Raw genomic sequence first — 23,772 nt, 5'->3', positions numbered from 1 at the left:
TATATAAATATTTTACATATAAATAATATTTTTTTCTTAAATATACATGTATGTATATATATATATATATATATATATAATTATACACAGTGCACCCACATATATTATGTAAACACAACTTTTATTTTGGATGCAATTAATGATGATTAATTGTTTGACAGCCCTAATTTGAATATATTATATTACAGTCCCAATCCAGATCACTTGCTTTTGCATGTGCCAGCCGAGCAACTGGCATTGAAATAAATGGGAATGCATGGGCATTATGTTATCCATCCTTGATCTGACTAAAGCATAACCTTCTTCGATTCTTTAAATCATGCTTAATACAACATGCATGTACTGTTCAAAGCGCCTCTGAATGGTGCAGCAGTTGCACGGGCCTGTATGAAGGACAGAGCTGATGAATATGGATGAGGGGTTGAGCATCTAAACACACGAGCCCACCTGGGCTGTTAACCTCGTTGGAACAACCATACATTTACAGCAACAAATTAGCATAGCGGGGTCAGACATGGCTCGACGGCGCTCTAGACTCGCGTGGCCCGCCGGACCTCTGAATTACAGAGTTGCAATAACACAGCCGCGTATAATTGGGTGGAGGATCAAAGCTAAGCCTGTGCCCGACATCACACACTCCCTGATTCATACGCCATGACCGAGTGTGTGCCTGCAGACCTGTTCAACGCTGGATAACAAGTTTTTGAGGTAACAAGAATCTACTGGGCGAGGTTTGATTTAGTTGGAAACTATACTTCCTTTTTTTTCTAAATCACTTTCTATTGCTTCAACCATTCTCTGAAGATCCTGCCTTTCTTGAACACAACAAGCATATTATATACAATCTGTGCAGTGTATTTGTCTATGGCCTGCTTTCACAAACAGGGTTTAGATTAAGCCAAGATTAGCTTTTAGCTCAATTATTTAAATACAAAATATTTAAATAGCTTTTAGTGTTTGTAATTTCGATTTTTGTCATTCTTATCATTTTTTTTTTTCATAAATGTCTATATATTAGGGCTGTCAAAACGATTAATCGCGATTAATTGCGTCCAAAATAAAAGTTTTTGTTTACATAATACATGTGGGTGCACCGTGTATAATTATTGTATATATATATATATATATATATACATACACATGCTTGTATATATTTAAGAAATATTTTCATGTATATACTGTATATAGATTTATATATAATTTATATTATATAAATATAAATATTATATAAAAAATAAATATACATGCATGTGTGTGTATTTATATATATATATACAAAATAATTATGCACAGTGCACTCACATGTATTATGTAAACAAAAACTTTTATTTTGGATGCGATTAATCGTGACTAATCGTTTGACAACCCTACTATATATATATATATATATATATATATATATATACATACATACATACATACATATATATACATACATACATACATACATACATACATATATATATGTATATATATGTATATATATATGAAGAGTTCAGATGCAAAAGCCTCTAAATGCCATTTGAAATTTTCTTCTTTAATGATGATTTTTATCAAACTTGTATATTTAAGTTGAGTAATTTCACTTAAATAACAATTAATAGGTAATTATCATTGCCATTTAAGTGAAATCACTGAACTTAAATACACAAGCTTGATAAAAATGATCATTCTAGAAGAAAATTTCAAATGGCACTTAGAGGCTTTTGCATCTGAACTCTTCATATATATATATATATACATACATACACACAGTATATATATATATATATATATATATATATATATATATATACTTTTTTCAGTTTAATTTATTTATTTACTTTAATAATGAAAATTAGATTTTTTCCTTGGCAACTAGCCATTACTTACCAGCAACAACCAAGAAGATTCAGTGACTGCATTACAATAATTCGTATCTTTTCGCTTGGCAGCCACCGAAGTATCTGCGCATTGAGAACAATCATAAAATCAATATTGTGTTGTTTTTGCAGGACATTTTTCCTTATTCATTGTACTGTATCTCTTCATAAATCCAGAAGAGATTGGCAGTATTGACTGGTTTTACGACAAGTGAGTGAAAATTAATTTATATCCTATCAGCAAAGATCCCATGATTCACCGGCCGTTTTGTTTGGTGGGTTAGAGAAAATAATCATGAATATCTTCCCTATTACAAAGGCCCTAAGCAACGGCCTACACTCTTCTCGCAAACTTTACAGAAAAAAAGAAAGGTTTAAAACTGCTTAACCGCCCTCAGGCATATCTTCAGTTCCTCACGTGAACAATCTCATTTGTTAAAACGGCCTCTGAAAAAAGTAAGTGTGCGAGCTCACATTTTAAAACCCCCTGATCACCCAACACTGCACGTGTTCATCTGAGATTAGAGATGAATGCTGATAATGTGGGCTTTAAAATGATAACTGGATGTTTAGTATCCAATCCTAGTAAAACTCTGTGCTAAAATCAAAATGAAATATTGGCTGAACCTGAAGCCATGATGGATTAAGCTGGGTTATACAGTTCTGTTAAACTATCTCTGCGAAGCACATCTTCTTCACAGGCATGAAACAGCCACTGAGGCGAATCCACACTGCTGGAGCCGACGTGTGTGTGTGTGTGTGTGTGTGTGTGTGCCGAGATGCTTAATATTACACACAGCTGCTCTCCGCGGTGCCTACATCAACACTTCAGAAAGAGACTGAGCTCAGTTACACAATTACATTACTTCATAGCCGCTTGTAGATACAGTTACTGTATGCAACGCATTCTCATCCTAGGGCGTCATATAGTGACGCTTTTGATATTTAGTCTAAATCCAACGCACATGGCACCCTTTAGCGTCAATATAACACGCTTCGGTTATGGGTAGGTTTAGGTCTAGGGTAGGGTTATGGTTAGACCACTAGGAGGCGCCATCTGGCCCATATTGACGCTAAAGACAACCCATGTGTGTTGGATGTCTACGCAATGGCAAAAGCGTCAGTAGGACGCCTTGGGATGAGAACGGGCTGGTATTACAGTGATAATACTTTTAAATCAACATAAAAGTACAACTTATACTGTAAAAATTCGAATATCGTGCAAAAGTTCATTTATTTCAGTAATTCAACCTGAAAGGTGAAACTAATATATTATATAGACTCATTACATGCAAAGTGAGATATTTCAAGCCTTTATTTTTTATGGCTTTTGAAAACCCCAAATTCAAAATTAGAATATTGTTAAAAGGTTTTCATAATCATCAAAATGATAACAAATAAAGGCTTGAAATATCTCACTTTGCATGTAATGAGTCTATATAATATATTCGTTTCACCTTTTTAGTTGAATTACTAAATGATGAACTTTTGCACAATATTATTATTTTTATTTTTTTTACAATTTCACCTGTACATAGAGTAATAATAATTTAAAAAAAAACTTGTTTAAATAAAATATTATTGATTTTTCACGTGTGGAAAACTTTCTGCATTTGCACCACTGATTATGATCACATTGATATTATATTACTGATTACATTTTGATTTATAAAACATGCCCATGGATTTGGGATATTGCCATCTTTGTGAGGACACTTTTGGCGCAGAACACACACACACACACACACACACACACAACATTTTCTAAACTTAAATAAACCTGTTTTAAATTGATCCCAAATCACTCAAATCTATATCAAGCCAGACCATGAATTAAATTCCAGACCTCTGCTTGACCTCTTTGTTCAAGGCTTATCCTACTTTAGAAATGTTATTTGTTCAAACTGAGAAATCAAGTCTCAGAGCATTAGGTACAGTATTAGGATTATCTTCAGGATTTAATTCTGCAGAACAGTCCTCCATAGTCTATCAGTATTCAGATTGTATTTGTTACATAGATATCAGTACAATTGCAATTAAGAATGACTACACTCTAAACAATGCTGGATTGTTTGAATATTGTTTTAAAATATGGACAAACCCAAATGTTGGGTTAAAATGTATTTTCAAATTTTAACCCAACTTCAACTTTCACTTTCAACTGTAATTTTTTTTTAACTGGGTTTGTCCATATTTTACCCAAATTTGGGTTGAAATAACCCAGCATTTTTTTAGAGAGTAATAATCATTAAAACCAGTGGCAAAACTGAATGATTTTGAAGTTGGTTTCATGATTTTCCAGTTAACCCCTGCTGGTACGTGATGCCAAACAGCATTTGATTGCTCAGAAGTGGATCTTGCATAGTTTAATAGGGCCAGATTTACTAAACAGGGCAAATTAATCCCATTAAATGCAGATTTGAGTGGAACGTCATGCGGGTGGATCTACTGATAATGTGTATTAAAGCACACAGAAGCAGCAGCTCATTTCCCTTGTGACCAACACAATCTATCACGAGCGGCACACATTAGCATCGGGTCACAAACAAGCAGAGCCACTGATAATCAGGTGAGGGGGATCTAGAACAACACGCATTCAAAATACTGTGGCTTAGCAAACAATATATTCTGATAATGAGAGGCAACAGAGTTTGAACAGTCATTTCTGCAGGTATAGCCCACATTGATTTGTCTGCAAGACTCTAAAATTTGCTGGGCTGTTTTAACCCAACTTTAGGTCAAATATGGACAAACAAACCTAAAAAAAATGCTGGGTTGTTTTAACCCAACTTTGGGTCAAATATGGACAAACAAACCTAAAAGAAAAATGCTAGGTTGTTTTAACCCAACTTTGGGTCAAATATGGACAAACCTAAAATAAATGCTGGGTTGTTTTAACCCAACTTTGGGTCAAATACGGACAAACAAACCTAAAAAATGCTAGGTTGTTTTAACCCAACTTTGGGTCAAATATGGACAAACCTAAAATAAATGCTGGGTTGTTTTAACACAACTTTGGGTCAAATATGGACAAACCTAAAAAAATGCTAGGTTGTTTTAACCCAACTTTGGGTCAAATATGGACAAACCTAAAATAAATGCTGGGTTGTTTTAACCCAACTTTGGGTCAAATATGGACAAACCTAAAATAAAAAATGCTAGGTTGTTTTAACCCAACTTTGGGTCAAATATGGACAAACCTAAAATAAATGCTGGGTTGTTTTAACACAACTTTGGGTCAAATACGGACAAACAAACCTAAAAAATGCTAGGTTGTTTTAACACAACTTTGGGTCAAATATGGACAAACCTAAAAAAATGCTGGGTTGTTTTAACACAACTTTGTGTCAAATATGGACAAACCTAAAAAAAAATGCTGGGTTGTTTTAACCCAACTTTGGGTCAAATATGGACAAACAAACCTAAAAAAAATAGTAGGTTGTTTTAACCCAACTTTGGGTCAAATATGGACAAACCTAAAATAAATGCTGGGTTGTTTTAACCCAACTTTGGGTCAAATATGGACAAACCTAAAATAAAAAATGCTAGGTTGTTTTAACCCAACTTTGGGTCAAATATGGACAAACCTAAAATAAATGCTGGGTTGTTTTAACCCAACTTTGGGTCAAATACGGACAAACAAACCTAAAAAATGCTAGGTTGTTTTAACCCAACTTTGGGTCAAATATGGACAAACCCAGCCATTGGGTTAAATTTTGTACTTACATTTTTTAACCCAAAGTTTGGGTTTCTCCATATTTAACCCAAAGTTGGGTTAAAACAACCCAGCATTTTTGGGGTTTGTCCATATTTGACCCAAAGTTGGGTTAAAACAACCTAGCATTTTTTTTTTATTTTAGGTATGAATGTTTTTAAATGTAAACGCCAAACAATAGACAGCCACAGATGAAGACGCATTGCAATGTCAGTAGATTTAGACATATGAGCAACACAATTCGAAAATAAAAATGTTATTTTTGTGTCAGGTTACGTCTCTCGTTGAGGCTTGTCTCCTCAGGCTGTGTTCTCAATAGACAACCCATCCAGTCTGAGATGAAGTAGAGACGAGGACACCAAACGCCAGTCAAAGTGCTCAGATCTGGGGTGCGTTTCCCAAAAGCATTGCTGCCAACTATGATGGTCTGTATTGGTAACGACAGAACTTGGGCCCATAGTTGGCTTTGGGAAACGCACGCCTGGCCTGCAAACCTGCTTCTCCTGCCAGACTCGAGCTCTCGCTGCTGGACAGCCGATGATCAGCGCTTCCAGGGCGAAATAACTACTTTTAATGAAACCGTTTGAGATCGAATGAACTCTAGATGTTTTGATATAAATTACGAACGCCATCTGAGGACTATTTCCCATTTTTCTCAGTTATTTTGCTTTATTTCCAGACTCAATCATAGTCTCGTTCTGATGCGCTAGAGCTCGTTCACACACGCGCACTCTTTAAATCTCTTGACAAACTAAAAGACATTTGTATGTATTTTAAATAAAATATATAGATTTTACTGAATGTCAGCTTGCTTATTCTGCTCAAGATCAGGATTTATTGAGTCCACATGTCATGAAAACTAGAAACTGTTCTTCTAACCGCAGGTCGAGACCTGCCGCTCACACACACACACCTCTGCGATTTTATACAATAGTTTAATTGGTCGAGCGAGTGGAGTGAGTTACAACAGAATGTTTATTGCAAGTGAAAATTCATATTTAAGAGAGTGTGAGAGTGTGTGTGCAGCAAATCCACCATTAAATTAAAGAATTGAGTAGGATTTGGTGGAAAATTCCAGGCTACAACTTCTTAATGTTCCTATTTTTTATTTTTTCATATATAAAACAAACTCCAAGCAAATCAGCTCAGGCCTCTCACACATCCCTGCTACACAGAGCCGTCGTGAATAGATTCGGTGGCAGCACATTGTAATTGCTTTGTTGGTCAATATTGTAATGGAATAGCCTATAATTTACGCTCGCCACGTCTCCTTTAGAGACAACTGAATAAAGGCAATGTGTCATCAATTACAGTATTCAGAATGCACCAAATAAGAAAGATCATTCTAACAAACACGCCTTTGAACATTTAAAAAAAAAGATCTATTTATTTACCATTTCCACATGAGGCAAATGTGCTGTGGAAAAAACAAGGAAATTAAAGTCATTTCCTTTTTTTTTTTGATGTTCAAGGACAGAACAGTATCACTATCAAACTTTAATTTGGTTTCTGAATAAAAATAATGCACATAGAAGCATAACACACGTCAAAGTACACAAGCAGAGTGTGTGTCGGGCCGTAGAGGGAGCGAGACGCAGACGGTGAAGGACGATCCAGCCCTTCAGTTCATATTCAGGCATTAATATTTCATGGCTTCAGAGCCTTTGGTTACAGAGCTTCCTTCTTTCACCGTATTTCTTGTGTCATAACTAATTCTCCCAGCTGATGGCCTCAGCTATTTAAAAATTTACCTGAGTGTGCTCTCTGTTTGGACAGTTTTGTTTTAAACTATTCAGGGACGAACGGGCAATTCAGTTTCTTGTTAAGGCACTTATATATAGATGAAATCACTTTCACAAACAAACACACGACGGCAATACGTCAGAAATCCTGGGAAAAAGAACTACATTTTAGTACACTATCAGTCCCTCCAGAAAAACACGATTACGCGATCGCTGAATTCATTGCAAAATCAGCCAAAGTCCGCATATTTATGCGGGGGCCGCATTTTTTAAAATACGCCGCACTTTCGCCGCATAAATTGCCGATTTCCGTGCAAAATATGTGGGGTTTGCATAATTTCATAATCCTCGCATTTTCGTTGCAAAAAAGTCACATTTATCTTAGCAGAAAGTTGAAAAATGTTGCGTTTGCGTAACACAAGAGCAGCCATTTCCCCCTGTTTCCATGGGAACGTTATGAAGTGACGCAATTACGCGACGCCAGACAGACTCACGGAGGCGATTGACATCTCACAAATCGAACTCGTATAACTGTCCGTCACACGTTCTACCGTCACATCGTTACTTAATAAACACTGCAGAGAGTTCAACAAGGAGCGCGCAGCTCTTAAAGGGGCCACGCCTTATTTACACTCGTTACAGTCTGAAATAAAACAAGATGAGAAATTAAATATTCCCAGCACTTTCTATGATGTAGTATGCTTGCTTATCAAAGGAAGTAATAAGAAATGACTCTTACATTAGCCGAGTGAGAACAGGATGTTGGGGGAATCACTTTTTTTCTCTTTTTCATCAAACTGCAATTTTTGCAAGTTCCCTCAATTTTTGCAAATTCCTGCAATTTCATCGCATAAAATTGCATAAACATCCCGCATATTCCATATCATTTTTAAAGAAAACGGGCCGCATAATCAATCAATTTTTGCCCGCAACAATCACAAAAAAACTCAGCGTTTTTCTGGAAGGACTGAATACTATTATGGTAAATTTTATATATAAATCGCACATTTTTTCACAAATTTTTGGAAATTACCACCACAAATTCAGTCATTTTGATCGCAAAAATCACAAAAAAAAAAAAAATCGTGAAATCCTGGAGGGACTGGCTTATTATGGAAAGAATATACTTATATCATGTTTTTTTTTCAACACTTAATTGCATATCAATTGCTATTAAAGGGTACCTATTATGGAAAATTCATTTTTACATGGTGTTTGAGCATAAATGTGTTCTGTTGTGGGATGGGATGTAATAATAATAGTAAAGTGCACTGATATCACAATTCTGATCTCAATCTTACACAATCAAAATATGAGATTTATTAAGTCTGATGAATTTCAGATATTATCACTTGCCTAATAGTTAAAGCCACATAGTTAAAGTGTGGCTGTACATGTGAGGATGTGTTTTTGATCACTAACAGCTGCTCGTGTCATGAACCCAGATGTGTGCTTGACCGTTGTGTGATGCCACAACGTTTTGTCCTCTATGGAGTAAAACCGCACAGACAGACCTTGAGGCTTGTGCCTCTTTTAGCATCAAGCATTTTTAAAAAACATAAAAACTCAGCATTTCAAGGGTCAGAACATGTCTACGCACAAAGCCATGAACCAGGAGGAGTGGGTTTATCACGGGTATCATGCCAAAAGACAAACCACATCATCCAACAGCGTCACGTTTGTCCTCTAAACACATTCACAATTCAGCTCAAGCGTACAGGACTGTCAGGTTCAAAGTGAAGGCTGGTTGTGCAGAGAAATACTCCTAAGAACACAAGAACAATAATAAGATTTTGTTTCAGTGAATAAAACGGTTCAGCTTGTCCGTAGAGTCATAAGTGAGAGCGAGGTGTCTTGACAGCACTAATGATGCACAGAAACCGTCGAGGGAAACTTTTAATTCTGTGATCCATCATTATACCGTCATGTCATCCCAATCCCATGTGACTTTCATTCATTCATCGCTGAAATACAAATTAAGATATTTAATAAAAGCAGAGAGATTTCTGACCCTCTAGTGAAAGTCAACAGCTAACAGGGAACGTTCTCTCAAAGTTATGAACAAACGTTCTCTCAGTAATGTTAATAGTTCTCTTGTCTTTAATAATGTTATGGACAAAAACATCATTCATGAAATTATTTTAATTCAAATATATGTTTAGTTCACAGGGAAAAAAGAACGTTTGATGTTTGTTACTATAAGTTTTTTAAATGTTACCAGTTTTTTAGAATGTTCAGAGAATGTTCAAAAGTAACATTCTCATGTTTGAAAATGGAATCTTCCCTTGACATTCAAATAACCCAGATTTATTTTTTTTAAATAAAATGGAATTTCAAAAAGTTCAGGAAGCAAGCATGTCTGAGCTTCCGTTTGCCATTTTTTTTTTTATGTTGATTCGGTTGTTTTTAAACTAAATCATAAATGATCTCGTCTCTTCTGAACTCATGATTCGAATGGATTACTTTTTAATTACATCATATTAACTTTTTTTGAAGTGTCAAATCTTTGGGTGACTGGACAGAAATCTCCAACCCGAATCTGACGGGAAAATGTAACTATTTTACAACGTGGCAATTTAGAATTAAATTGTATGATTAAGAGAACTTAAGCTTTAAGTGTATAAAGAAAATAAATATGACATTGTAAATTCATACGAATTAGCCACAAATTCACCAAAACTTGGATATCTGCAATTTGTCATTGAGGTTTTGTTGACATCTCTCAGGTTTATTTCAAATATCTTGGCAGTAACACAAGTATCTTGAATCAGTAGATTTACGTATAGGAATGCAGGAAATCAGAAGTTTATTTACACGTAGCACTGCATTCGAAGGTTCACGTTTTGTTGTACTCAAAACCTGAGAAGATCCGTGACCAATAGGGGGTCTAAATTTCACAAACTGACCTCTCGGCTCAACTATATGTTGAATTACGTATGTTTCAATTATGGATCTTATATATCATGATCAAAAGTCTAGTGACCATGTTTTTTTTTTCCTGGGATCAATCCCAAATTGCAATCAATGATCAAGTCCCCCTGTGGTGTAAATCCAGCTTTTAAAGTTGTTTATGTGTCTATGTGATGTTTTTAATACGCTTTAAGACAAACCATGTGTAAATTCATAAGTGGACAGTATTTCCTCCTTAAAACTGCATTGAACCAAAGACAGTCTCAAAAACACGGTTCTGACGTCACAAACGACCTTGTGACCAATCAGATCAACGTGTGTTCGTGTGAGTTATGAGCGAGTGAGTGGAGGCGGGGCTCATTTGCATATTTATAGAATCACGTATACTTAATGATGCAAGGGTGTCAAGTTAAAGTCAATGACAATTTATTTATTTATTTTTGGTGTTTAAAGGTAAGTTTTAAGGGATAACATGATTGACTGCAAGGGGAATTTAAGAATTGGATGTGATTTTTAGAGATGTAAAAAACATAAACATATAAAAAATAAAGTGTGCAACTCCCTGGGTGTAAATTACAGTTGGAGATAAAGAGTCCCGACGGGAGTGCAGAGAAATCAACTCTCTATTATTCAAGATTCCCGGGAAACGATGCCCAGAACAAATCTATCAAAAGGCTGAGTTGTCAGAATCTGATTCATCCAGGCGGGAGAAAAAGAGACCAAAATGAGGGTTGGGTTTTGTTTTTCTGCCGATGTCACGATAAATGTAGGAATCAGTGGTTTCCGTTTTCAGAGAGGAGAAAAAGAAGATGAAGAGAAAAGGCTGTAAAAGTACGAAGAGTAACGGCGGATGCTGACACAGTGTGCAGTGTTTTCCTCAGAGCTTTAATGGGAAGCTTTATTAAATCCACTGCTCATGTGCCAGTCCTTTCATTTCTTTAATAGTATATCAAGTACAGTTTTTAAAGAATATATATTTTTTAAGATAAAGCACATGAAGGCTGAGTAAAACTACATCCATACAACACACATTGATCACTTTTTATGATGAATAGATAGAAATGCAAGTGATCGTTCAATCTAAAACCAAACCAAACTATTGATAATCTCATGTATGCAAAGCTCAAATCAAATCTAATGACATCACTAGCATCATTAAACCTCATTGGTTCTTGCATGTCATGTGACTGTCATGAATCAAGCAGTGAAGTGAAATTATGTAATATTTTGAGGTAAAACCTCTAATATACAGTATGAGTATCTACTATATTTTATTTATTGCAATTATTTAGCATAAAAGCAATTCATTTAAATAAAACAAACATAGATTGCCCCCCCCCCAAAAAAAAAAAAAAAAATCAACCTTTTGTTGAAATTGCTAACTGTTAGTTCCTCTAATTTGAGCTCTTTAAGTTATAGTATATAAATAATCAAGCTATTTTTAATGAAGTTTAAATGTTTGAGCTCGACAATGACATATTTATTTAAATGCAACACAAACACAGATTGCTCTCGCATTCAAATGCTACTGCAATACATCAATATCCCTGAACAGAGACACTATAGCCAAAAATGACTCATTGCAGCACTATAATAAAGCAAGCTGTGAATCCATTATGAATCTATTTAAAGGGTGTTTCCTCGACATGGTATTTAACTACAAATATGAAACTTTGTATGCGTTTGGCCATTCATTTACTCAACAACAGCGTTTTGGGTGCCTGAAAACACAACTTTTTGGAAATAAGTTACAAAGTGCAAGTTCTCCGTGTAAACAACCGTAGATGTATACACTAGATGTCGCCTTGGGGTCAAAACCGCCGCCATCTTGGAACCGGGGTCTTGTCATAGAAATTAGCTAACGATGCAATCTCCATCTGTACTTCGATTTCATGGATTTTCAGACTTTTGTGCTGCGTATAAATGTTCACACAAATGAAATCTGAACTAGGAAGAATGTTTTTAACTAGGAACTGAACTAAGAACAATGCTATTTTTTACATTTTGTCTGGACTCTGAGAAATACATGTCTGACCATTGGAACGAACCAAAAAAACTCACTAGAAAATCACATTCATGCCGATTTATGGTGATTTTATTTCCGTTAGACCTTTGCATTGAGGCTGATGCATTAGAGAGGAGGGGCTTCTCTGTTCCACATTCTTAGAAGAAATGGTTCTATTTAGAACCAGAAATGGTTCCATCCCCCGCTTCATATATGGAACTCAAAAATGGTTCTATATAGAACCATTTATTTTTAGTAAAAGGTTCTATTCGCCCCAGGGTTCTATATAGAACCCAGAGGAACCTTTTTTTGAAGAGTGTATAGAATATTTTAGGGGTTCCAAATATGTAGCGCTGATAGTTCTATATAGAACCTTTTCTTCTAAGAGTGCCTGATTGCAACCTTATTGACGCATTCGTTCCATTGAACAGTTCCAATTAACTGCCGTAGCCAGGGCGACATCTAGTGTATATTTCTATGGTAAGCAACAAAAACGCGAATCTCTGAAGACGATTTCGTCATGCACATGCGTATTACGTGTTCAGTCTATTGCCATCTACTGGCCTGGCAGCAGAATACTGCGTTTTTAGTCGTTTTCGCGGATCAGTGTGAATGGGAATTGTTTTGACAATGGTGTCGTATGTGCGGGGAAAACTCAAATGCAAAACGTCTCAGTTTTGTAAACCCTAGAAATGGTTGTGTGTGAAAATCCCAGTAACTGAGCAGATTGTGAAATACTCAGACCGGCCCGTCTAAATCCCCTTTCTTTCCCATTCTGACATTCAGTTTGGAGTTCAGGAGATTGTCTTGGCCAGGAAATGCATTGAAGCAACTGTCATGTGATTGGTTGACTAGATAATTGTATTAATGAGAAATTAAACGGGTGTTTAGGTGAGTGTATGACTGATGTGTACCTGACAAATATTCATCACATCAGTTTGCTTAAATGTTAAAACTGTGTAATCCAGATGGATGGAAATGTTAAATATGCAATGCGTGTATATTTTAAACGTAATCCAGCTTTTGTGTATTTTGTGTTCTACGGAAGAAAGAGACGAAATCACAAGTTCCTCGACAAACAACCCGAATGAACTAAAGTGTTGGTAAAGCACCCGCTTTGATTGGTGACTCGTCTACTTCTGTGATAAACAGCCGTCTATTGTTTGTCACGTTCCTCGTTATGATCAGATGTGCTTTGACTAATGACGTGCGCTGCCTTTAAATGATCTAATGTCTGTTTGCACATTGTCTTAGTATAAACCGTTTGCTCCGCACACGCAGCACTTTCCATTTTAAGATCTATCAGAGTTCCTCTTTTATTTGAGAGCCAGTACATCCCCTGTCAAATAATTTTGGTTTTAATTCATCAAAGGTTTTGCTGCTGCCTACAGAAAGTTGATTAAATCCATTTATAAACCTCAAAGTCTCGAGTTGTTGACTGAAGCGTCCACTGTTCGGACGTCTAGCGCTCGTTCACACCGCACGGAAAAGTCAGGCTGATTGTTTCGCTCCTCAAAGTTGCTATAAAAGTGACAGAGAGAGTTATAAATGCAAATGCACTGGTGTGTTTTACCATGAATAATTGAGCGCCGCGACTCTGTTGGGGGAGCGCCAATCAAACAGATGCACAATTTGTTGAGCACCCTTATTAAACACACCACAGAACGTTTACTGTTCCAACATTTCACATTCATGCAATGCGGCAGAGTTTCTGTTTCTGCAGAGAACTGCATTCTTGAGTTCATACATGAAAAAAGTGGACTGTCTTCTAATATCCATGCAGTCGTGTTAATATGTTCAGCCTCCATGGCCAAAACCAAGCCATGCATGAAATTAAAGGAATATCACAAGCTGAATGTACAGTAATGCATTCAAAATGGAAGTCTATGAGTGCAAGAAAGTCTTGTATACACTGATAAATATAATTTTTTGGTGAAGTAAATACTACAGAAACAAAAAACACAATGTTATTCACATGAAAAAGTTAGTTCAGGCAAGAATTTCAAAAAAAAGTACATTTTATATTAAAATATTAGGACATGTAGTCACTCCATGAGAACAACAAGAGCGCGCAAGTTGAGTTTTCTTAATATCCAGTTTCCTACAAAAAAATATTGATGGTTTAACTTAAAAAAGTAAGTAACCTTGTTGCCTTAAAATTTTAAGTTCATTGAACTGGAAAAAGTGAGTTAATACAATGAAGGAGATTGATTTAATCATCAAAAACTCAAAATTATATATTATCTCAACTAAATAAATTATTTAAGTTGATTTGACAAAAGAAAAAAATGTTGTGATTACTACACTGTAAAAAATATTGTTGGTTTAAATTAAAAAAGTAAGTAACCTGGGTTGCCTTAAAATTTTTAAGTTGATTGAACTGGAAAAATGAAGTTTATACAAAGTAGGAGATTAATTTAATCATCAGAAACTCAAAATAATACGTTATCTCAACTAAATAAATTATTATAAAGTTGATTTGACTAAAGAAAGTATGTTGTGATGACAAATCTTGAAAATATTTTTTACAGTGTATTTGTCAAGTAGGTAGGACTATTTTTGATTCTTTGCATAAGTAAAAAATTTAAATTATTTCCTTTTCCTTGAAATCCTCGCTACTCTAAGCAATGTCTGAACTTGGTTGTAAGTCGCTTTGGATAAAAGCATCTGCTAAATGACTAAATGTAAATGTATTAGTACTCAATTCAATCGTGTAGAAATGAAAGAGTAAATATCAACATTATACAATTAAGTAAAATTATGCAATACTGCTGTTCCCATCATGCACTGGGCTTTGAATATTTAATGAGGTTTATTTCTCACTGTTTTCCACACTGTTTTTGTTGTTTGGATTAGTAATTTGGAGTTTATATTCAACTCAAAATGACACATTCAAACACAATGATCCATCAAATGTAATACCAAGTAAAGCATATACTTAAAAAAAAGTTTGGTTTAACTCCCTTTTATACTGTTTGAACAAAATCTATTGCAAAAGAAATGTCAACAAAATAGATATTACTTATTTAATTACTTATTTACTTTGTTACTTGCACTTAATATTAAGCAGAGTTTACTTAAATCCATATGTGAAATTTACTTAAACAATTCGTGCAAAAACTTTTGTTTGTTTTCTATGCAGGATCATGACATAAATGTGCCTCATAAATGATTGATTTGACATGCTCTTCATAGTAATGAAGTGTCTGACAATTAGGTTTGATGTCAATATTTTACTAAGCTAGCACTGTGACTCTCGAATAAGCATAAAACACATATTGCATAAAATAATGAAGTTGTAATTGGATAAATTTACTTTTGGTATTGAAAAATATATTAATAATCCGTCAACCAAAAGTCCCAGACAGCTTTTTAAAAAAAAAAAAAAAACGTAATTAATAATCATACTGTGTCTTCCAGGTTCTTCTAATTGCCCTTGCATTGAGGAGTGGAAACTAATTATCCCCAAACCTCCTTCAATTAGCGTGACATTTTGAAAAGGTTAGACAAATCAATGGAAAGCGTGCACATATATCTGTGGCGTTCCTTGGTTTCTCTGATCTGTGAAAGCGCAGGGACTGTTTCTATGAAGCCGCGGCGAGCTGCATTAACCCTCGGCAAATCCACACGTTTACACACTGCAGAGCATGAAGGGCATTTCACGTCTGAGAGCCGTTCGTCAACGTCAACCGCCAGATTTATTCAGTGAACATACACACAAGTCTTGAGTTTAGGGGAAAATCGATTAACTTTTATTTTTGCAAAAAAAAAAAAAAAAATTCCATTTATCACAAAAATATGAAGCAGCACAACTGTTTTCAAAATGGATAATAATCATAAATATCTCTTGCGCTTCAGATTATCATATCAGTGATTTGACACTGAAGACTGGAGTAATGATGCTTTGATCACAGGAATAAATTACACTTTACTATATATTCACATGCACAAACTTCAATCATTTTTCAACTGTTTTATTAATAGATGCAGACTTGATGACTTGTTTAAAAAACATTTTACAATATTACTATCCCCAAACTTTTGAACAGTATAGCATCTTCGCAATGAGTTTACTTCCAATGTAAAGTTAAGTGAAATTGTGAAAACTGTTATGTTTATATGCCATTATAGACGTGTGTTTACGTCAAATAAATACAGCTTCTTATATTGGTGCATTTAAATATCAATCTTCCTGCAATTCATTAAATATAAAAAATTGTACACACTTAGGAAAAAACTCTACACTCTAAAAATGCTGGGGTTGTTTCAACCCAAATTTGGGTCAAATGTGGACAAATCCAAATGTTGGGTTAAAAATGTAATTTAAAAAATTACAGTTGAAATAGAAAGTTGGGTTACAATTTTAAATGACATTTTTAACCCAACATTTGGGTTTGTCCATATATTACCCAAATTTGGGTTGAAACAACCCAGCATATTTTAGAGTGTATATATGAAGCATGGGGTTCTTTACTCAACTCCAAAGAACCTTTTATTTTACAGATTGTATCAAAGCTGCTTCACAATATCAATCAAGACTACTTAACAGTGTTCGTTTATTCATGGGGAAAAAAAAGACAATCAAGTTTGGTAGAGCTGATCAATGATGGGTCATTTAATTTGAATATCCCCAAATGAGCAAGCCAATTAAATCACAACATTTTTTCTTTTGTCAAATCAACTTAAATAATTTATTTAGTTCAGATAACATATAATTTTAGTTTAATTCTCCTTCATTGTATTAACTCACTTTTTCCAGTTCAATGAACTTAAAAATTTAAGGCAACCAGGTTACTTACTTTTTTAACTTAAACCATGCTAAAAAACATGCTAAAAAACGGTTCTATAATAACAAGAAAGAACGCTTTATAGGCTTTATAGGTTCTTTATAGGCTGTTATTCATTCATATTTTACATTATTCTGCAATATTTTAAATTATTGTTTATTAAACTGTAACTTAATATCACATTTTACTCAGAAAAACTGAAACGGCACTCTTCGTGTGATATTAACTACATTCAATGATATAAATACATACTTTTTCTAACCCCCATATCTTGAATTTTTCCAATCATTCACATGTATTCATAAAAACATTTTAGGGTCTTGATGTTTGTCGATAATATGAAATATTTAATCCGGAAAGGATGAAACAAATGATGATGAATGAACCAAAAAGGTTCCATATAGAACCCTTTACTTGGTTACAAAGAACACTAAAGGGTTCTTATTATTGAACCCTTAAAAAGTGTTCTCTATAGAACCTTTTAGGGGTTCCAAATACGTAGCGCTGATAGAACAGTTTAAGGTTCCATGTAGAACCTTTTCTTCTAAGAGTGTACTATATTGATTTCATTTTTAATATTGACTTGATTATTCATCTGACTGTTCTTCTATCATGTAAATATCAAGATTTAAACACAAGATATTGTTGAGAACAGACTCATCCGTTCTGTTTTCACACTTAAAAGAAATTCCTCGCCTCTCATAGAAAAGGCCAGACAAAGCAGATCGGATAAAAACCTTCATCTTGTCGTTTTTTTAATCTTCTCTCTGTCTTTCTCAACATTCTCGAGCGCTTCAGGTAATAAATCACGTCTGAGACTGGAGCTGAGCGCTTGAGCGACGGTCAGCGAAACGCTTTTTCTTTATTTTAAAGCAGCTTGAGAAAGCATGCGGAGACATAAACACAAAAGTGTTTCTGCTATACCACCCGTGGTGCGTTCAATGTTATTTTTCCTTTCTAAATCGTTTGAATGAAGTGTGATTTGCATCATAACCAAGTTGAGCTCATGCTAAGGATGCCGAAAAGCCCCGCACACGAGTTCTAGTAATAGTGACGCTTGCTTTAGTAAACGCCACTAAATTGCCGACGGCCTTCAAGTTTTGCTGACACATCCTCTTGGGTTTATATCAATACCGTCTGTTGCACATAAATCTTGATGAAAGACAAACATGAACTTGTAACACAAAGGAGCCGGGCCGCTTTGCCAATGATCAATATTTCCAACAGTTCACTTATTTTTCAGCGAGAACTGCTGATGAGGTCTGACTGTAGTTCTTCATTACTGGGATATAGATCCGGTTCCATCAAAGAGCTCTTGACATATGAAACTAAACCTCTATTTTAAGAGGGATTTCATTGGTACTTCATCACCAGAGCCTCAAAACCATTGGCTCTCTCCCAGTTCTGCGGTTGAGCTGAGCACGGGTCACTGGGCCGGAGGAAACCAGCCGTCAATGCAAACCTGAATCAGAACGTTTTCCAATGGCTGACACAGGGAAAGGTCAGCGGATCTACTTCGGACTGAACCGGGAACAACAGCACCACATCTTTCATTAGAAACAAACTGAGGAACTGGTGGATTTTCCCTCACTTTCTGCATGTGCCATTTCTCGACTCAAAGAACAGCTGATGGATGTGTGTACACTCTAAAAATACTGGGTTGTTTTAACCCATCTTTGGGTTCAAAACAACCCAGCAATTTTTAGAGTTAACCCCTTAAACATCGGTCATTCGTCTACAACCGGCAACATAGCAGCAACCAATTTTGTGTTTAAAAGACGTCTACACTCTAAAAATGCTGGGTTGTTTTAACCCAACTTTGGGTCAAACATGGACAAACCAATGACTGGGTTTGTCCATATTTGACCAAAAGTTGGGTTAAAACAACCCAGCAATTTTTAGAGTTAACCCCTTAAACATCGGCCATTCGTCTACAACCGGCAACATAGCAGCAAGCAAGTTTAAAAGACGTCTACACTCTAAAAATGCTGGGTTGTTTCAACCTAAATTTAGGTCCGAAATGTTGGGTTAAAAATGTCATTTAAAATTTTAACCCAACTTCAACGGTACATTTTTTTATTTACATTTTCAACCCAACATTTGGGTTTGTCCATTTTTGACCCAAATTTGGCTTGAAGCAACCCAACAGTTTTTTTAAGAGTGCAATAGCCATCCACACACATCCCTGACGTCTAGGCTAATACCAGGCAAAATTTGGGCTTTCAGTGAAAATTTAAAGGGATAGTTCACTTTGAAATCAATTTTTGATATGTTTTATCTTACCTCAAGGCCATCCAAGATGTAGGTGTCTTTGTTTCCACAGTATTTTCAATTTTGACATTTTTCAGTCAAACCGTTGTTGTCTATCAGTCATACACTGGAGGCTAAGGGGGTCCACCAAAGAGCAGCACAGAGAAGTCCAAATTAAACATGATTTAATGACTCGTACATGTAAGTACACATTGATGGCCTAAGACACGAATCGAGCGGTTTGTGTGAGAAAACGAACGGCCTTTATATCGTTTTTACCTCGTGTAATCCAAGTGATCTGAATCAGTTGTTCAATGTCCAACTGAACCGAACTGAATCAGTTCAATGTTAAGCCGGAAGTGATCGCTTGCGTGTGACGTCACTCAATATTTACACGGAGATTTCGGAAGTTTTACCTTTTACTAAACATATTTAGATATACCGAAATCGTCTTCCATTGCGGTTTCTCGTATATCTAAATATGTTTAGTGAAAGGTAAAACTTCCGAAATCTCTGTATAAACAAAGAGTGACGTAGCGATCACTTCCAGACCCGAAGGGCCCGTGCCGTCAGATCATTTTGTCATGGCTGTGATTACAAGAGGTAAAAACGATATAAATACTGTTCGTTTTCTCACACAAACCGCTCGTTTCGTGTCTTAGGCCATCAATGTGTACTTACATTTACGAGTCATTAAATCATGTTTAATTTGGACTTCTCTGTGCTGCTCTTTGAGGTGGACCCCCTTAGCCTGATAGACAACAACGGTTTGACTGAAAAATGTCAAAATTGAAAATACTGTGGAAACAAAGACACCTACATCTTGGATGGCCTTGAGGTAAGATAAAACATATCAAAAATTTATTTCAAAGTGAACTATCCCTTTAATAGATGTCTAAACATCGCCCAAGAATAGACTAGTCATATAAGATATGAAACAAAAAAATGAAACCAAACTCCTTCACTCTAAAAACTGCTGGGTTGTTTCAACCCAAATTTGGGTCAAATATGGACAAACCCAAATGTTGGGTTAAAAATGTCATTTAAAATTTTAACCCAACTTCAACTTTCTCTTTAAACTGTACATTTTTTTAAATTACATTTTTATTAGGGTTTGTCCATATTTGACCCAAATTTGGGTTGAAACAACCCAGCATTTTTTAGAGTGTGTGTGTTTTTGACTGTTTAAGTGCAAACTCAAGGCCTTTTTTGGTGTGCATACTTTGAGTGTGTGCAGAAATGAATAAAATTATGCACAATACACACAATCCCACGCTGAAATTCAAACCTTGTAACAACAACAATATTCATCTGGAGCAAACGAAAGAGCGTAAACTAAGTATTGGAAGCGTTATCCAATAACAATATCTATTCTTGACAACACATTGCATTAGATTATTATTTCAGACACCTTTTTAAAAGACTACACTTGCAAAATGTATATAAAATTCACATTTTACACTCCACTCCTGGAAATACACACACATATGGCGCGTTGGTGGGTGTTCATGTCAAGCCCTGTTTACAATGTACCATAACAAATAAAACAAGAAATCGTTAAACATGCCTGGTGTGTGACAGTACAGACAGTGCACAGGACTGATGGCAACTGCTCCACATTGACCGCTGCATTGCCCTTTCACCCATAGATAGAGTTTCAGTTACGCTAAAACACAATATTGATGTTGACTTCTACTGGAAGAGGAACGCTGGGAACGATCGCTAGACGCGTAGATCATATGACCCAGAGTGCTTTCTCTTTCCTATTTAAACATACCCTGAAGCATATGTGTGTAAACATGAATCTATGTGCGTTTTGTCCGCAGTGCATCTCAGTAAATTCCACACAGTATTAGTGTCAGCCCAGATCCGGCCCATGTTGATTGCACGTGCATGTGGGAAAAACCCGTCATTTGACAATCTAGGTTAACTCTAGACTACCCGGCGGCTAGTAACACACTTCCAGCCAAAATAATCTTGAATTTGGTTACAAAATAACGTCCGAGATGTATGATTATCCCATCATGTAAGCCAGTCAACAGTGAATACAATGAGTTTGGTTTAATTTCTTTCACAAAATTCTGGGCTGTTTTAACCCAACTTTGGGTCAAATATTGACAAACCCAAATGTTGGGTTAAAAATGTAATTCAAAAGTGTAACCCAATGGCTGGGTTTGTCCATATTTGACCCAAAGTTGGGTTAAAACAACCCAGCAATTTTTAGAGTGCACACTAATGTCAAAATGGATCCGTGCATCAGGTCTTAAAGTGACAGCAGCCTAATATACGTGCTGCCAAATTATGAGATACTGCAAACTATAGAGCAATGATATCAATGTCAAAGCTGTGGCCGGTGAAAATGCTGAGTGACTTTGGAAAACCACTAGCCAAAGTGACTGGGGAGCAAACATGTTAATTTCAAGCTCTGATTGTAAAGTAAAACTCACCAGACTATCCTTAAATAGTGTATATACATCAACAGAAAGCATGTATTCAAATATACCAAACAGATGATTGTAAACTCATGCAGAACACACACATTTCTGGAAGCTTTGCTGACGTTGTTTCTCTAAGATGCACACACACAAAAGTCATTTATAGTCTATAATTGATGCATTTTATTCTTTAGTCCTTCAGCCTTTATTCATGCATGTTCTGGTGCTTAAAGTAAACCAAATGTAAAACAAATACAAAAAATAAATAAAACAAGATTATAACCTGAATAACCTATATTGACATGTGAAGAACTTCTAGCCAACTTGATTGACTTTGCTGATTTAATGTTTGGAGCCCAATGATATACTCTATAATATACTATTTTGAATATCCATTTCCTCGGCTGTATTAAAGCTGTAGACCTCTGTGATTTCACAAAGTAGCATGCACTTTTCCGAAATCTCACTTTCATCCCATAATATATTCCATGCAAAACACACTGAAATATTGGCAATTGGTGGCATATTCATGCTTTTCAGATTCTCAGTCAAAAAATAAGATATCTCTCTCAGACATCAAACAGGAATAATATTTCCATAGAGGATTTCTAATGCATGTAGGCTACACACAATCAGTTTCCATACGACTAGGAAAGTTCACCTAACACTTCAGCAGTTGAGATAACGATAACACTTTACAATAAGGTTGTTAACATTAATTATGGACTAATAATGAACTGTACTTATACAGCAGAATTGATTTATTTGTTAATTTCAACATTTCAACGTTGTTAGCATTAGTTAATGCACTGTGAACTATAAACAAACAATGAACAGCTGGATAAATACAGTAACAAATTGCTGATTGTTAGTTCGTGTTGGTTAATACATAGACTAATGAACCTTATTGTGAAGTGTCCCCTCTCTCAGATCCCAAACACAACACGAGGATTCAGGTCTGCAAAGAAACGCTGAGGACATTAATTGCCCTGCAATGGCCATTCGTCTCATTTTCTCAGGATGAAAAGCTGGCTCTTTCAACAAACACGCATCCTATCTCTCGTTTCCACATGTCCAAGAACACGCAAACACACTCATTTGTCATCTCTCAGCGCATGGCTGCACTGTGTGAGACTCACCTAAGGTGAAGTAGGGCAGTGCCGTGTTGTCCAGATCATCCAGAACCGCGATGCGACCCGGCAGGTCAGTCCTGACGAACAGCAGGAGCCTGGACTCCCCTCCGGAGAGACTCCCGGAGCCCGCGCCGGTGAAGCTGAACTCATTCTCCCGGAGAACAGGCAGCGTGGACACGGTCACGGTCTTCACCTCGCACGGGCTCTCCGCCAGCTCGCTTCTCTTGTCCCGGTCCTCGTCCGGCTTGCCCCCGGCCCGGGTCCGGCTCAGGCTCACCCAGAGCTCCAGCAGCAGCAGGAGGAGGAGACGCGCGTGTCTCGGTGTCATTCCGCTCGCGGTGCCGCTGCGCGTGGATTGAGCGTCTCGCGTAAAGCGCTGGTGGTTTATAGCAGGAGCGGCAGTGTTGAGAGAGGCCGGCAGGCGGCAGCACTGAGGAGACCTCACACATCACACACATTCACAACAGCTACAGGAAACAATAGCATCACATGCGGTGAACATGCACACACACACACAAAATATATAAACAATGTACGCATTAAATCCAAAAACATCATCCCATATTTGATCACATTCAAAATAAACTATCACACACATTAACATATACACATAGAATCAAGCATATTCTTATGGTTTTTTTTTTTTGCATCATTATAGGCTACAAGAAAAAAGTTATTTATTTATTTATTTATTTTTGCTGAATTAATTGGAGTAATTATAACAATAATCATAGCTATTATATATATATATATATATATATATATATATATTTGTTCTGTTTTGGTATAAAGGTATTGTGTTAATATTCTAGTGTAGAATAAAAAAAGGCTAATTTAGATTTTTTTCTGTGCATATGCTTTTATTGCATTTGTGTAAATATTACAGAAAAGCCAATTAAAAGACGTTCTACAGTGGTATAAACTGTATGCATT

At 35.9% G+C, this 23,772-nt stretch overlaps 1 protein-coding gene across 1 annotated transcript in view; it reads right to left on the bottom strand.

Annotated features, from left to right (window-relative positions):
• The window catches only part of astn2 (astrotactin 2), a 432,572-nt gene extending 409,344 nt beyond the window's left edge, over window positions 1-23,228 (bottom strand). The window contains exon 1 of the mRNA XM_039661894.2: window positions 22,846-23,228. Coding sequence (XP_039517828.2) covers window positions 22,846-23,167 — 322 coding nt within the window. The 5' untranslated portion in view covers window positions 23,168-23,228. The remainder of the gene's footprint in view (window positions 1-22,845) is intronic.
• Between the last annotated feature and the right edge of the window lie 544 nt (window positions 23,229-23,772).

The sequence above is a fragment of the Pimephales promelas genome, chromosome 4 (genome assembly GCF_988280905.1).
Source record: "Pimephales promelas chromosome 4, fPimPro1.hap1.1, whole genome shotgun sequence".
Taxonomy (NCBI): Eukaryota; Metazoa; Chordata; class Actinopteri; order Cypriniformes; family Leuciscidae; genus Pimephales; species Pimephales promelas.
The sequence above is the reverse complement of the archived record's forward strand: the minus strand, read 5'-3'. Positions and strand labels throughout refer to the sequence as shown.